At 55.8% G+C, this 16,367-nt stretch overlaps 2 protein-coding genes across 5 annotated transcripts in view; both read left to right on the top strand.

The window, feature by feature from the left end:
- Positions 1-5,518, top strand: part of IMPDH1 (inosine monophosphate dehydrogenase 1) — a 36,905-nt gene extending 31,387 nt beyond the window's left edge. For all 3 annotated transcript variants that reach the window (XM_066362603.1, XM_066362602.1, XM_066362606.1), the window contains exon 17: positions 5,464-5,518. In XM_066362603.1, coding sequence (XP_066218700.1) covers positions 5,464-5,496 — 33 coding nt within the window. In that variant the 3' untranslated portion in view covers positions 5,497-5,518. The remainder of the gene's footprint in view (positions 1-5,463) is intronic.
- Positions 5,519-5,536: 18 nt separating this feature from the next.
- On the top strand, positions 5,537-15,253 carry PRRT4 (proline rich transmembrane protein 4). Of its 2 annotated transcripts, XM_066362600.1 has the most exons (5): positions 5,537-6,188; positions 6,274-6,378; positions 6,723-6,848; positions 12,922-13,148; positions 14,183-14,556. In XM_066362600.1, exons 1-5 carry the CDS (start codon positions 5,537-5,539, stop codon positions 14,444-14,446), a joined length of 1,374 nt encoding a protein of 457 aa, XP_066218697.1. In that variant the 3' UTR covers positions 14,447-14,556. The 2 variants fall into 2 exon arrangements, with proteins under 2 accessions (XP_066218697.1, XP_066218696.1); XM_066362599.1 differs by having other exon boundaries at positions 12,922-15,253.
- The last annotated feature ends 1,114 nt before the right edge of the window (positions 15,254-16,367 follow it).

Raw genomic sequence — 16,367 nt, 5'->3', positions numbered from 1 at the left:
AGAGAGATAAGAAGCACCAATCATTAGTTTTTCATTGCGCATTATGACACCTTAGTTGTTCATTGATTGCTTTCTCATATGTGCCTTGACCATGGGCCTTCAGCAGACTGAGTAACCCCTTGCTCAAGCCAGCGACCTTGGGTCCAACCAAGCTGGTAAGCTTTTTGCTCAAGCCAGATGAGCCTGCGTTCAAGCTGGCAACCTCGGGGTCTCAAACCTGGGTTCTCGGCATCCCAGTTCGACGCTCTGTCCACTGCGCCACCGCCTGGTCAGGCACAATGGTCTTCTTGACATCTTTTTTTATCTGTATAACTTGTTTCCTCCAAGTTACTTTTTCTGGTTCTTTGTTTCATTTCTCTCTTCAGCATTAGAAAATTTCCTGGACATCTGGTAATCTTTGGCCATGGTTAAGTTTGCAGGGCTGGAGGAGAGGTTAGTCAAAGGCTGAGCTCACAGGTTGGGTTTGACAGTGTTGGGTGATATAGCTGGGGAGATGCCCATGTCAGTATCTTTAGGCCTTTCTTCTTGGGCTAGTGACACACCCTAGAGTAGAGAGAGAGAGTCTTCCAGTTTCTTGCCCAGATGGCCTGCTCTTAGTGCTTTGGGAGCCTGATGGTGGGAGAAGGCTCAGGATCTCTGCACTCGGCACTCCACATGACATGGTTGTCCCATCCCCTTGCTTTCACAGTTTTCAGTATGGTATCTTCATTCATAACTGTACTTGAAGTTTCTCCAACCCAGATATCCTCTATCTCAGTGGTCCCCAACCTTTTTTGGACCATGGACCGGTTTAATGTCAGAAAATATTTTCACGGACTGGCCTTTAGGGTGTGACCGAGATAAGTGTCAAGAGTGAGTCTTAGACGGATGTAACAGAGGGAATCTGGTCATTTTTTTTTTTTTTTTTTGTATTTTTCTGAAGCTGGAAACAGGGAGAGACAGTCAGACAGACTCCCGCATGCGCCCAACCGGGATCCACCCGGCACGCCCACCAGGGGGCGACGCTCTGCCCACCAGGGGGTGATGCTCTGCCCCTCTGGGGTGCCGCTCTGTTGCGACCAGAGCCACTCTAGCGCCTGGGGAAGTGGCCAAGGAGCCGTCCCCAGAGCCCGGGCCATCTTTGCTCCAATGGAGCCTCGGCTGAGGGAGGGGAAGAGAGAGACAGAGAGGAAAGAGAGGGGGAAGGGTGGAGAAGCAGATGGGCGCTTCTCCTGTGTGCCCTGGCCGGGAATCGAACCCAGGACCTCTGCACGCCAGGCCAACGCTCTACCACTGAGCCAACCGGCCAGGGCCGGAATCTGGTCATTTTTTAAAAATAAAACATCGTTCAGACTTAAATATAAATAAAACGGATATAATGTAAGTTATTTATTCCTTCTCTGCAGACCGGTACCAAATGGCCCATGGACTGGTACCGGTCTGTGGCCCGGGGGTTGAGGACCACTGCTCTATCTTACCTTCTTCAAAGGTAAATCCTCCAGGTTCTGGCTGGGATAGTGGTGGGGCTATTGTCCAGTGGCTTGGAGTTGGGGAAGAGATCTAGAGATCCAACTTTTTCTCTTTGTGGTCTTTATATTAGCAACTTTTCCCACAGTTCCAGAGGTACCACGGATTGCCATTTTCTGTGCCTTCTAACATGTCAGCTGTTTCTTTGGGGCTGATAAGTCAGTAACTGCATAGGTCTCTGCCATTCTGTTTCAAAAATGTTGTGGCTGTTGTCTCTTTTTCTGTTCTTTCCATCCTTGTAGGTTTATTTCTTGATTTCAAAATCTCTTTATTGACATTTTAGTGAGGTTTGGGGAGGGACTGAAATTAGAACTATGCATTCAATCACCATCTTAACCCAGAGCCCTAACTTCCCTTTTCAATATATTTTAAAAAATATAATTCCTGGGCATAACCCTACTTGCTCACGAACAATTGCTATTTTAATATACGGGGATTTGTTTATTTCTGTCTTTCCATTTAGAAGTCTTTAAGTGAACATGACTAGTAGGAAATGAGCCTTTCTATGAAGAGAATTTGAGGGAAATGTCTCTAGCGGGATGACTTTTATTCAGTATATAAGGAAAAACCAGAGGCTGAATCTCAGCATGCAGCCTCCAGGCAGCCCCTAAAAAGGACCAGACCCTATAGTGAACCCTGAGGTGATACCCTTTGCAATTGTCTCAAGATCCAGAATAAATCTCAGGCTTCACCCGTTGACATTGCCTGGAGAGGAGCTCAGTTGGTGGTTTGCGCTTATCTTATATCAGTTGGGGAAATTCTGTGATAAGATGCCTTTTTTATTTAAAATTTTAATTAAATTTATTGGGATGATATTGGTTAATAAAAGTATATAGGTTTCAAGTGTACAATTCGATAATATGTCATTTGTATTTTGCACCCAAAATCAAATTGGATGCCTTTCTAAAATGCAATGCATTGCCCATTTGGGCCCCAGAATAATAATAATAATAATAATAATAATAATAATAATTCTTTATTGATTTTTAGAAAGAAAGGAAGGGAGCAAGAGAGACACCAATTTGTTGTTCCACCTTTTTTTAAAAAAAGATTTTATTTATTGATTTTAGAGAGAGGAGAGACAGAGAAAGGCAGTGGGGGAGGAGCGTGTATGTGCTTTGACGGTGCAAGCCCAGGGTTTTGAACCAGCAACCTCAGCATTCCAGGTTGACACTTTATCCACTGTGCCACCACAGGCCAGGCTGTTGCTCCACTTATTGATGCATTCATCGGTTGATTCTTGTATGTGCCCTAACCAGAGATCGAACCCACAATCTTGGCCTATGTGGACGATGCTCTAACCAACTGAGTTTACCAACCAGGGTAGGGTCCCCCTGATACTTTTAAACACTAGCATTTTTGGAGGAACACTTGAAGGGATTTAGAAACTCAAGGCAACATAAATGAGTCAGCCCCACTTAAAATCAGTCACTGAGACGGCATAAATAGACCCATGAAGTATTCACAGTGATCATCCAGCTCTTTAGTCATCTTCATCACTGTGGCACTGTGGGCCCGGGCTCCCTATATTCCTGAGTCTGCACACTCTTTCTTCCACTTCACTGTTCTCCTCCTGCTCCCAACTGGAAACAATTTGTAAGTGTCCTCTCACAAGCAGCTTAGCTTTCCTTTCTCTCTGGCAGGCATTTCTGAAATTCCAAGTATTTTTGAGAAATCAGTTTTAGCAAAAAGAAATGTTGCACCCATAAATTGACATTCACCAGTCCACCTGTGCCTGTGGGAGGTACTTCCTGTAGCAGTACAACTGTTGCGAGTGACCCAGGTGGTGGAGAGGGCAGCAGAGACACTGAGTTCAAGGCTCTGCAAGCTCTGTAACCTTGGGCATATTCGTCACTTCAGAGCCTTAATTTACCTATCTGTGAAATGGGAACACTCACAGGGTTGTGGAGAAGACTTCACAAGATAAAAGGTGTAGAAGTGCCTATTATACTTGTACTCACGGCTTAATACACGTAGTGGCTTTTCTTGCATGCAGTGTAATTGTGGCGCCGGCTGCGGTGTGTGTGCGTGTGTGTTGTGTGTGTGTGTGTGTATGTGGCCCGCCCTGGGAGAGAGAGCGCGCGCGCGCACGCACACACACACACACACACAACACATACACACAAGCGCTCGCCCAGTGCTGTGGCCCGCGGGTGCTTCCCGGGGAAGGCATGCTTGTGGATAGGTGTGTGATGGGCCGCCCTGGGAGTGTGTGGCTGCCAGCGCCAGGCTGAGAACGAGGTGCCCGCGCCCGCCGCGGCTGATGGGCAGCTCTGGGTGAATGAGCACGCGTGGGGGAGACGGGCACAGACGTGCGTGCCCGCCTCCTGGCCGGGGTGGGGGGCGGCTTGGGGCCCGCGGGGGTGGGTGGTGGGAGGAGTAGGGAGCGGGAGGGTAGGGCGGGAGCGAGGGTGGGAGGGCGGTCCGAGCGCGGCTGCCGCGGAGCCCCAGCGCGGGCGGTACAGCCAGGAGGCGGCGCCGCGGGAGGGAGCGCGGAGTGGGCCGGGCCGCCCGCCTGGGGACAGCGTTGCGGGCAGCGGGCCGGGCCGGGCCAGACCCGGGGCAGCGCGTTGGCGAAGCCGTGGGTGCCAGGACGAGCCGAGGGGCATCGGGCGCGACCGAGAGAACCGGAGAGACTCCGTGGAGCGTTGCGTACCTGGGCGCGGGGCCGCCGCGACAGTCCCTTCTGCGGGGACTTAGCAGAGGAGACCCGCCTCCGGGAGAGAGCGAGAGGAGCAGGTCGGCTAGTCGTGCAGGAGTGTGTGTGTGTCTGCAGGGTGTGTGAGTAGGGGTGTGTGTCAGGGGGTGGGGATGATGTGTATGATGTGTGTCCGCAAGGGGTGTGTGATGTGTCTGTAAGGAGTGTGTGAATGTGTGTAGGGGTGTGTGCCGCTCAGTGCGATTGTATATACTGTGTGTGTCTGTGAGGTAGGGGTGTGTATGTTTGCGTGCGTGTGTGCGCGTGTGACTGGGAGGATGGGAGCATAAAGCTTGGGTCTGAAGCCACATAGGAGGGAGGGGGGCTAGGCAGGACTGAATGTGTGTGTGCACGCGCACTTGTGTGCAGGGCTGTGTGAAGGGTGAGTGGGTGAGTGTGCCATGGGCGCTAGGTGTGGTTGTGTGTGTGTGATGTAAGGGTGCTGGGTGTACATGTGTCCCTGGCTCACCCTCCCCTGCCCACCAGATGTGTGTGCAGGGTGAGGGGTCCTGGGGAGGGGTAGGAGTCTCCTGCAGCAGCCCCAAGCCTAGCTTGCCTGCCTGGCCATCTTCCCCAGGAAGCCAGGGATGGGCAAGTTGCCCATCCCCCAAATACTCCTAGGGTTAAGGGGAAGGGAGGCCAAAACCCGGGAAAGAGAGGAAAGGCTGAAGGCACAGAGCTGCCAGACCCGGAGCCAGGCTGCCTTCTCCATCTCTGCCAGCTCACTCAGCCCTGGCTTTGCCCCTCCCAGAGCCCTGTACTCCAGATCCGAGTGAGCAGAGGGCCATCATCTTAGGTTGGGCCCCGCGGTGGGGGTGGGAATAGGTTGAGATTCGCCATGGAGGGTCAGCTTGTTCACAGTTGTATTACCAGAAGGGTGCTGGGCACATAGTAGCCTCAATAAATATTTGCGGGTGCAAGGGAGGATAGAAGAGGGGGAGAGGAGGATCTGAGTCTGGAAGTCAAGTCCATCCATCTACTATCAGTCAAGAATGAGAGCAGCTGGTTGTGGTCACACTCCAGTCCCCAAATTGAGCAGGTGGGGGAGGCAGGGATTTAGGGAGAGGGAACCTTAGGGAAACTGTAAGGGAGGGATTTGTGCTAAGGCCTGAATGGAGTTAGGAACTGGCAGCTCTCCTTGGGCAAAATCCTTCGCATCCTGCCCCCAGCACCTGCTTCTCTGTGACCAGGAACCTCTGTCTGGGGCATTTCATCCTAGAGAGCCAGGGCTCTCCTCATGGTACCTCTCCTCTCTCCAGGACCTTCGTGTTCAAAAGGTGCTGAAGAACTGAGTCCCCTGCCCACCAAGGCCACCTGAGACCAAGTGGGGCCATGGCAGGGCATGGCTGTCTGGGGCTGGGGCTGTTCTGCGGGGTCCTGCTTGCTGTTCCTGTGGGCCCCCAGGCTGCTTCCTCCGTCCCGGGTGCCCCTCTCACCACCTTGACCCCACCGCCTCAGAGTGAGGCCTCTATGCTGTCTCTCAACTTGGGACTTAACTTCAAATTCCACCTTCGGGGACCTGCCGCTGCCTGGGGGAGCCCTGTCACGGAGACCCAGCCCCTCTCCCCTGGGCCAAGCCAGGAGCTCGAGGAAGAGGTGGCCAGTGGACTGAGGACTGATCCCCTTTGGGAACTGCTGGTGGGTTCCCTTGCGAACTCCCCCCCAGAGTGGGGATCTGCTGAAGGCAGCCCTATACCCTGGTCCTCCTCCCTGCCTCTAGAACCCACATCCCCCCTCTCTGGGCCCACCAACCGGCCTACTGCTTCCTATCAGCCCAGGATGGGCACTGTGACCTGGGACACTACTCTGATGGCTACCGCACCTCCATCCAGTGCCCCCAGGCCCCACCAGACTGAGCTGGAGCTGAAGTTTGACATGGCGCTGAGGGCAGGCGCAGACCCCACGCTCGGGCATCGAACGCTGCCCCTGCTGCCTAGCCTGCGGGCCAGTCTGGCAGAGATTGCTGGGCGCCTGGGACCCTTCGGTGAGTACCCACTCCATCCTGAGGAAAGCCCCTGCTGAGCTGCCTGGCAGGTAGGAGGAAGCTTCAGCCTGGGCTCCTTTTGCAGGGTTCTTTGGCACCACTCTGTCCCCACTCCGGAACTTCTCAGGCACGAGGTTCCCAGAGCCCACTACATTCCCAAGCCCCGCCTCCAGTGTCTCGGATTCTCCAGGTGAGTGTTTATTACATTGCAACAAACACAGAATACCTCTTCAGGTCTGGTGCTTTACCAGGGGCTAACCAGCACTCCTTCTCTTCTTTGACTCAAGGTGAGGTCTGCATTGCTCCCTCCAGGCCCTGGGACAAGGGCCACTGCTCCCAGGAGGGAATTTCCCGTTTGCCATACTGGGTCTGGTTTGGTCCTCGGAGCTTAGCTTCTGGTGGACATGTGGCTATAAGTCCTGGAACAATGGCTCTCTTAGGGCAAGTTCTGGAGAAGGACAGGCTTTTCACCAAAAGCCCAGAGGCGAAGGCTGGCTGGTAACATGGCACTCAAACCCCATGCTCCATTTGCAGGATTCTCTGGCACCAGTCTGTCCCCGCCTCCATCCTCCCTGGACAGCAAGCTCCCAAGCCCAGGCCCACTAGACCCAACTGCTTTCCTAAGCTCTGCCTCGATTGCAACGGCAACGGCATCACTTGGTAAGTGTTATTTATTTGAACTTGACATTTATTGAGCACTTACTACATGCTAACCACTAATTGGTGTTCTTTGACCCTTTTGTTTCATTGTCATCATAATCATAACCACTGTTCTCTTCATCATCACAGGGAGATACATATTAATGGTCTGAGAACAAGTGTTGCTGGGGACAGCCCCACATAGAGTTAAGTATCCTCTGGGAGTTTTGCAATCACAGGCAGAGCAGGATGTAGACAAATGTATCAGGGGCAAACAGACACCGGAACGCTTCATTTTTTCCACAGCCTCAGCACCAACCCCACCCTCCACTCCAGTCTGCCCGGCCTGATTCCCCACCCACCCCAACCTTGGGGCTCCCTCCCTTGCTGTCTGATCTGACATGACGTGTGCTCAGATATGGGCAGGGCCGGGCCCCTAGCTGGAAACACATTGAAGGTCTTGAGGAGACAGATGGATGCTGTCCTTGTTCAAGAAAGCACACAGACAAGCTGGGAAGCCCAGGGGCTCCGAAATCTTGAGGCTTGGGTTTGAATCCCAGTTCACTTACTAATCTGCTGGGTGACCTTGGGGCAGGTTACCTAGTGTCTCTGAGCCTAAATTTTCTCATATATCTCTGAGTTTAATAATTGTAACTATTTTGTTATTGTGAAGCTTCCAGATAATGTAAACTCCTGGCTTGAGGTTGGGCACTAAGTAGAAACCCATGAAATAGTAGCTGTTAACCTTGTCTCTTCCCCCACTTCATCACAAATATACACACAGACCCTACCTCCCAGACACCACAAACCCTGGCCTCAGGAGGTGATGGGCTAGCACATAGCCCACAGGACCGAAGGCTCGCTGGTCGGGGAGAGGATCTGGCAGGTGAGGCCAAGGGAGCCATGGAGAGGGGCTTCCAGGCCCAGCCAGGTCAGCAGTGGAAGCCACTGGTCTCCACGTTTCCTGCAGCCCCAGACCTGACACTCCACCTGACTCTGGCTTGCTCCTGCGTGGCCCCCGCACTCCCGGCCACCTGACTCTGGCCTGCTCCTGCGTGGCCCCCGCACTCCCGGCCACCTGACTCTGGCCTGCTCCTGCGTGGCCCCCGCACTCCCGGCCACCTGACTCTGGCCTGCTCCCGCGTGGCCCCCGCACTCCCGGCCACCTGACTCTGGCCTGCTCCCGCGTGGCCCCCGCACTCCCGGCCACCTGACTCTGGCCTGCTCCCGCGTGGCCCCCGCACTCCCGGCCACCTGACTCTGGCCTGCTCCCGCGTGGCCCCCGCACTCCCGGCCACCTGACTCTGGCTTGCTCCCGCGTGGCCCCCGCTCTCCCGGCCACCTGACTCTGGCCTGCTCCCGCGTGGCCCCCGCACTCCCGGCCACCTGACTCTGGCCTGCTCCCGCGTGGCCCCCGCACTCCCGGCCACCTGACTCTGGCCTGCTCCTGCGTGGCCCCCGCACTCCCGGCCACCTGACTCTGGCTTGATCCTGCGTGGCCCCCGCACTCCCGGCCACTTGACTCTGGCCTGCTCCCGCGTGGCCCCCGCACTCCCGGCCACCTGACTCTGGCCTGCTCCCGCGTGGCCCCCGCACTCCCGGCCACCTGACTCTGGCTTGCTACTCCCGCGTGGCCCCCGCACTCCCGGCCACCTGACTCTGGCCTGCTCCTGCGTGGCCCCCGCACTCCCGGCCACCTGACTCTGGCCTGCTCCTGCGTGGCCCCCGCACTCCCGGCCACCTGACTCTGGCTTGCTACTCCCGCGTGGCCCCCGCACTCCCGGCCACCTGACTCTGGCTTGCTCCTGCGTGGCCCCCGCACTCCCGGCACGCAGGCCAGGAGGCTGCTGTCTCCTTCTCATGCAGCCCAGCATGTAGCAGGGGCAGGCTCTGCTGTGTGGGGTTGGGGGCAGGCTCTGTGGCCTCGGGGGAAGGATGCTGGCTGGCAGTCTGTCAGCCTTGGTGACAGCACTAGCCAGGCAGGTTTAATGAGTCTGGACAGTATCAGAAGAGCTCACTGGCACCATCCTCCTTCCCCCTCCTCACTGATGGCTGCAGGAACCCAGCCTCTTCCTGATTATTCCTCTTGGATAAGTCCAAGAGAGCTACAGTCCTCTCAGTCCTCTCGGAGAGAAGGCCAAGGGGCCTTGCTCAAGCCAGCGGTATGTGTGTGGAGAGTAGTGTTAATCAGTTAGGGAACAAAGGGAGCTTCTCAGTGTCTCCTCTAGGACCTCTCTAACCTAGGTCTGGGGTTAACTTTTGGCCCCAGGACTTCTGTCCCTTTGCATTGGGTCCCCTTCACTTTGGACAGAGGCTGTGTTCAGCCAGTATACAGGGAAAACAGTTGTATAGGTTGTTAACACATTGAAAGGCTTTACCCATTGCCCTTTGGCCCCTGAGGACTCCCTTCCGCCCCCTGACCACCCTGGTTGGCACCTGTGCCATTTCCAGTTGCTAAATATTTCAAATGTCACTCTCACAAAAAATATCAACTCTCCATAATCCTGGAGGTAGGGGTGGGGTGGGGGGATGGGGCCAGGACACTGAGCAGGCTGCCTCTTCCTGCATCCAGAGCTGAGCCCCTGATCCCCCAGCCCTTTGATCTGGGCAGCTGGTGGATAATCAGGCCTGACTTTTCCATAAATCCAGCCGGCCCCTCTCCCAACTCCCAGCTAGCTCCGACCTCACCAGTTACTCACGTTGACATCTCATCTCCTCACTCGCTTGTTCCTGAGGTCAAGAGGGGTCACAGGGCCAGAGTGGAACCATCTTGTAAGGGAGTCCCGCTCAGCAGAGGGATCCTAGGAGGTCATATCTTTTTGGCTCTTCTGGAGGAAACTGAGGGCTTCTCCTGGGGAAGCCTTGAATAGGGAGATAGGGGCTAAGGTCAAGTGGACCCTTTAAAGGCAGAACATGGGTCTTCTTCACCTGTCCTGACCCACACGTGGCCCCGTGCTGTGCACAGTGGGCATGCCCTGCCCCCTGGCAGCGGGGCACTTTGTTAGAACTCTCTCCTCTAACAGCTGAGCTGTGCCTATTCTTTGCCTATTTTCTGGCTTCCTCAGTATGTTGAAACTTGCTCTAATTGTCATAGTGTTTTGGGACAGAAGTGAGAGATGGGGCTTCCTGTGGCCACCGGGTGAGAAGTGGAGCAGACCTCTGAGAGCTGCACTTGTGTGTACAGTGAGCAAGGGGGAGGCATGTGGGATGGCAGGCTGGTGTAGGGGGTGAAGCTCCTGGCATGGTCTCCCTGCCTCTCTGCAGGCCCACCAACACCAAGGAAAGACCAGGCAAACTCTTCTACTTTGCAAAAGTGGGTGGTCAAGGGCCACTGAGAGGATTAAGGAATGAGGATGAGGGAGGGAGCATGTGTCTGCTAATGTCAGACTTGAGCCGGCCCCTCCTCGGCAAGCTGTCCCTTTCCCGCTGTGTCCTTAACTCATGGCTCAGTCTTCATTAAGTGTTCAGGGATGGTCAGTCCATTCAAACTGGTGTTCTTCAAATAGGGTTTACAAAGTGGGAATGTGTCGCTGTTCACTCATTTGACTAATCGTGGATTTTCTAAGCAAGTTTAAGATGTGCTAAGGGACAACAGTCTTGTTGGTTGAATCAAGAACTAGTTTGAGCCTAACCTGTGGTGGCGCAGTGGATAAAGCGTCGACCTGGAAATGCTGAGGTCGCCGGTTCAAAACCCTGGGCTTGCCTGGTCAAGGCACATATGGGAGTTGATGCTTCCAGCTCCCCCCCCCCCCCCGTCTCTCTCTCCTCTCTCTCTCTGTCTCTCTGTCTCTCTCTCCCCCTCTCTCTCCTCTCTAAAATGAATAAATAAAATAAAATTAAAAAAAAAAAAAAAAAAGAACTAGTTTGAGGCCAGAAATGGTCACACTCACACAAACACAAACTGATGATTGGTGATAGACATTAGCCTGTAATGATGACACCAACGACAGTCATATAGTGAATGCTTATTATGCACCAGGCACTCCAAACAGCTTTGCACACATTTATCCTCTTAATAGCCTCTGCAGTAGGTACTCTTCCCCATTTCAGACTTGCTGCCATGTGCAGTAGGCAGTGAGCTGTGGTTATTTAAGTTTTTGGCTGCTACTTCTCCACCTGCCGCAGTTGTCTGATTTTACCTTCCCCTCTTCTCTCTGAGGCATGGCCAGGCATTTGGGGCAGGAGTCTGGTTGTCAGGAGGCCCCTCCATTCTACAACTGCCTTCTATGCACCTCCCCATCGCCACCAGGCTGTTCTCATCCTTCACTGCCATCCTTGCCTGCAGCTGCACTTCTGCTGAGCCTGCTGGTGGAGTAGGCAGAGGTTCAGTCTCCAGCATTCTCCCTTGCTGCTTGGCCATGGGGAGGATCCTTGGGTCTAACTCTTTCTTTTAAAATTTTTCCCTTTTATTTTTTTTAAATTTTTTTTATTTTATTTATTCATTTTTAGAGGGGAGAGAGAGAGAGACAGAGAGAGGAGAGAGAGAGAGAGAGAGAGACAGAGAGAAAGAAGGGGGGAGGAGCTGGAAGCATCAACTCCCATATGTGCCTTGACCAGGCAAGCCCAGGGTTTTGAACCGGCGACCTCAGCATTTCCAGGTCGATGCTTTATCCACTGCACCACCACAGGTCAGGCCCCCTTTTATTTTTAAATTTATTGATTTTAGAGAGAAAGGAAGGGGGAGGGAGGAAGTGAGAGAGAGAGAGAGAGATTCATTGCCCCACTTATTTATGCATTCTGACTGGGGATTGAACCTGCAACCTTGGTGTATGGGACGATGCTCTAACCAACTGAACTACCTGGCCAGGGGTAGATATAGCTCTTTCTACCCCCTCTCTTATTTCAGGAGAGTAGAATTAGGGACCTCTGCCTACTCTTACTTGACTTCCTTTTGCCTCAGGATGTGAGGAAGATGTTGGAGCAAAGGATGCGGCTGGGAGACCTGAGTAGATGGACCCCAGAACAATGCCTGAGGGGCTCACTCACTCAGATGGCATTTTATCCTACTATGATCTCCCCAGTTGTTGCTTCCTAGGGGTTCAAGGGTAGCCTTGAGACCTAGGGGAGTCCATCTTAATGTCACCTTCTATGAAATGGGGCTAGAATCAAAGGGGCATCTATATTCAGAGCATTAGACCAATGGCTTTGTGATTGAGTCAGGATAGGGATCTCAGCCATCCATAGGCTGAGGGTGGGGGGCAGTGTAGCAAGCAGGAAGGCCAGTGAATAGGAAAGGGGTTCTTAGGGTGCTGGGTGGGGACAGGAGTGGCTCACCTCTCCTGCTGCATGTGTGTGCGTGTGTGAGCAAGAGTGCATGAGAGAGAGAGAGAGAGAGGGAGAGAGAGGGAGGGAGCTTTTCCTAAAGAGACTGGGAGAAGGGGGAAACCGTTGAAAAAGGGCAGGGGAGCTTTTATTAGGACCATGGTGGGAGCTGGGAGGCAGAGGTGCAGAACAAGAGGTAAGCAACCTAGTATTAGGAAGATGCTCTGAAATTGTGGAAAGGGGCTCAGACTGGGGCTCCAATATGGAGTCTAGTGGCAGCTCTGCCTATTTGTGACCTTGGATGAGTCATTTTGCCTCTCAGCAGACTTTTAGTATCTTTATCCGACAAATAATGGGATTTATTTATTCAGTGTGTATCTGTTCAGTGCCAACTCTGTGCCAGGCACCATTTTAGGCTCAGATGTGAGCAAAGCAAACAAAAAATCTTCTTATGAAGCTTCCTTTCCGGTAGGAGAACTGAACTAGAGGGAACTTCTGCAGTCCCTTACAGTTGTACAATTTTGGGACTTCTTAAGAAAAACCATTCACAGTAGAACTAGACAGTGAGGAAGAGAAACAGACAAAGCAGGGAGCCAGGGTTGGGATGGGGTGGGGGAGAGCCATGAAGGCCGAAACTACTGGTGAGGAGCTTGATGGGAGTGGGCAAGGTGGGTGGCCAAGAGGTGAGAGGTTGGGTGAGTCTCATATTGAAGACAAGTGTGTCCTGGATGCTGTGAGGACTCTGACCTCATACAGGCTACTGGTTGTGGCAGAACAGGAGTGGCAGGGGCAGGCTGCACAACTGCTTCAGACAAATGTTCTTTGCCTACAGATGCCACCATCACCACCTCTGGTCCAGATGACCCCTCTCCTGCCAGCCCTGGGAACCCTTCTGTGCAGCCAGAGTGTGAGTCAGGGTCCTGCAGCGTTGGAGAACCGCCTGAAGGCGAGGGGCAGCCTCCTGAGGCTCCCTTACATCTCTTTTTCTTGACCCTGGAGGCCGACTGGGCAGAGGCCAGGGCTCGCTGGGGCTTGGCCTGGGAGGCCCATGTGTACGGGGTAGGCGCCCTCTTCGGCCTGGTGGCCCTGCTGGCCCTGCTGGCGCTGGCGCTCTTGCCCTGGCGCTGCCCGCCCGGCGCTCCCTGCCTGGCGCTGCTGGACGTGCTCCTGCTCTCGGCTGGGACCACGCGGGCTTTCCCGCTTTTCTACGACGCCTACGGGCACCGCGAGCGACTGCCCACGCTCGCCTGGCTGCTGCTGCAGGACCTGCCGCTGCCCTGCCTGGCTGCCGGCCTGGGCCTGGCCTGCCTGCTGCTGGCCCGGCCGCGCCCACCGCGCTGCCCCGCCGGCCTGGCCGCGCTGCTGCTGCTGGGGCTGGCGCTGGCGGCCGCCGCCGCCCTCGGGAGCGCGGCCCACGGCCCGCTGAGGCCCCTGAGGCTGGCCTCCCGCGGGCTGCACGCCCTCCTGGCCGCCCTGCTGTCCGCGCTGCTGCTGGCGCTGTCCTGCTGGCGGGGCCGCCGCCGGCGGGCCGGGGCGCCCCTGGGCGGGGCCGGCCTCAAGGGCGCCACCCCGCTGCCGCCGGCGCGCAGCCCCTTCGGCCCGCGGGACTCCTGGCGGCGCGCGGCGCGCACGGCCCCGGTGGCCGGGACCTTCGGGCTGCTGAGCGGGGCCCTGCAGGGCTACGAGGTGCTGCACGCCCTGGGCTACGGTGGCCAGCCGGGCCTGGAGGGACCCTGGCCCTGGTGGGCCTTCCAGCTGGGCCTGCGCCTGGGCGAGGTGGGCGTCGCGCTCCCCTTGGCGCTGCTGGGCCTCTACCCCGCGCTCTGCAGCCCCCGCGTGCCACCGCGCTGCTGGGCCAAACTCTTCCGCTTGTCCCCCGGCCACGCGGCTCCGCTGCTGCCCGGACGCTGGGTCCCCGGGCCCCCGGACAAGGAGCCTTCGGGTAGCGCCATCGCACGTGGCGACTCGGAGCTGCTGCAGCTGTGCGCCTTGGCGGGGCCGGGGCCTGACCTCCTCCTCCAAGGAGGCGCCTGCCGGGGCTTCGAGGGGGCAGCGGCCAACCCGGCCCCTTCGCCGGCCTCCTCCCCAAGCAGCGACTACACCGTGGACTTCCGCCCGCCCTCCCCAATCAACCTGCGGCGCAGCATCGAGGAGGCCCTCTGCAGCGAGGCCTTGCTCGCCCCGGGCCTCTTCCAGGGCCCCGCCTTCGGGGAAGCCCTGCCCGGGCTCGGCCTCTACAGCGCCGCCTCGCTGGGGGCAAAGGCGGGGGCTGGGCCCAGTGGGAGGTCTGCGGAGGCCCGGGGCTCCCCCGCGCCCCCGGAGCTTCCCTCCCCCGGGGCCTGGCCCGCGGGCAGTAGCGCATCATCAGGCTCGCTGTGCGGACTCTCCCGGGACAGCTCGTCCATGCTGCTGTGCTCGAGCCCAGACAGGCCCCCGCGCTGTCCGCTGGTCTGCGTCCTCAGCCCCCCGCGGCCCTCAGGAAGCAGCCCCAGCCTCCCAGCCTCAGGATCCTACCAGGCCCTATCTCCCCCTTCCCGTGACTCCCCAGAACCTGCTCCGGAGCTGCAGGCTGAAGAGGCCTTGCTGCAGGAGCAATTCCTGGACGCCTGCCGACAGATAGACGAGCTGAGCATGGGCAGCGACACCATAGACCTGTAAAGAGGAAGCCCCCTCATGACGGCCATAAGCCCCCTTCTGGCACCTGCTCTGCCCGAGACCTGCACACTGTAACCCTTCCCCAATCCTGCCTGGCTCAGATACCTCTCCTTGTCTCCTTCCCCACCCAGGGGCTCCTGGGTGGGTGGGTCAACAGCCAGGCCCTGTTGATTGGGAATTAGTGCCACCTCTCTGGAGCCCTGGGTGCTGATGCCCTCAGCTGCAATTCTAGGCTTGCAGGGGTCCCACTTTCCTTGGCATTCACCAGCAATAAAGCTCCAAGGTGCTCCACTCCTGACCATCACTCTGCACTCTGGTGCTGAGCGAGAGGGGCCTCTGGTTGGCCCTCAGGCCCCCACCACCTCTACCATGCCCAGGAATCCCATCCCTGCGTGAGACTCCCTGTTCTCCACATGACCTTTCCCTATAGAAGGGTCCATGCCCATCTAGGAGCCTCTACAGCTGTTGGGTGGGAAGTGGGAGCTATCAGAGTTAATTTATCAATAAAATATTTTCAGAGGACAAAGTCTAATCTTGGAAAAGCTTGTATGAGGCAAGAGCAGCAGTGGGTTCTGTAAGAACTGGAAGAGAAGCAGCATTTGGGTGGGGTGGGTCCATCTCAGACCCCAGGGATCATTACTCTCAACTTCAAGGAGTCTTGTCCTGTGGCTGGAAAGAGGGAAGGTCCTTTGACTCTCTGGGAAGTGGGTTTTTTAGAGATGGAATGTGGCCCTGAAAGGTAAGGCAGAAACTCTACAGTCTGGTAGAAATGTCTGCATTCCTAGGAGCCTGGCTTCAGGTCCTGGTGGGCGGAGGGCTAGGGACTAGTTAGTGGTAAAGTTCTTCGTGGAAAGGTTAATACACACATCAAGGGCTTGATCACCTTGAGCGGGGATCCCGAGAAATCTCCCTGCCATATTTCCAGAGTAATTCACACCTGCTCCACCTACCAACAGGACCCCTTCAAAGTTACACTCACAGTCCCTTGGAGAACACCTACCTCCCATAGGTGCAGATCCTCCCTGAAGAAAGCCTGTCGTTCCCAAACCCCGGCCACATCCTACTTACCAAAGCAGTAACTCACAGTACAGAGACCCACAAACACCTCCAAACCACCAGCACTCAGTAATCCTTCCCTCGTCCAGAGCATTTGGCTCTGGGCTCTGTAGCGTGCATTTATCATTTGGCTAAAATGCAAGAAGTTCAGAGCGGCACTAAAATGGGGTCATACATTAGGTTTGAAAACAAAAATCTGGCAGTGTTTTGGCACATTACAGGGAAACCTACAGGGGCACACATACTAGGCTTGAAGTGGAAAAACAGAAATAGGAGTGGGTTTTCTTCCAACTCTGTCCATCAGCTGGTGGGAATTTGAGAAGGGAAGGGAGGGAGCCAAGAGGGAAGCCAAGAGGGAGATCAGGCCCAGTGCACTAGTCGGAGAATCAAAGCACTGCTCTCCTTGCACATGAAGATCTGTTTTGGCTGAGACGAGTGTACAGGGCCTGGGACCTCAGAAGGAGGAGGGGAATCAGTGGTGCTTGGGGGTGGGGTGGGGAGTGAGCAATCATCTTCAGGAAGAAAATGAGAGGCTGCTGAGGCAGGCATGGCTGAGGGTTGGTACTG

This window comes from Saccopteryx leptura, chromosome 2 (assembly GCF_036850995.1).
Source record: "Saccopteryx leptura isolate mSacLep1 chromosome 2, mSacLep1_pri_phased_curated, whole genome shotgun sequence".
Classification (NCBI taxonomy): domain Eukaryota; kingdom Metazoa; phylum Chordata; class Mammalia; order Chiroptera; family Emballonuridae; genus Saccopteryx; species Saccopteryx leptura.
The sequence above is the reverse complement of the archived record's forward strand: the minus strand, read 5'-3'. Positions and strand labels throughout refer to the sequence as shown.

Bases quoted from the DNA above. Each gene is read 5' to 3' on its own strand.
- PRRT4 (XM_066362599.1), top strand. From the start codon at position 5,537: ATGGCAGGGCATGGCTGTCTGGGGCTGGGGCTGTTCTGCGGGGTCCTG. The intron at 6,189-6,273 runs GTGAGTACCCAC...CTCCTTTTGCAG, and splicing joins TGGGCGCCTGGGACCCTTCG to GGTTCTTTGGCACCACTCTG. The intron at 6,849-12,921 runs GTAAGTGTTATT...CTTTGCCTACAG, and splicing joins AACGGCAACGGCATCACTTG to ATGCCACCATCACCACCTCT.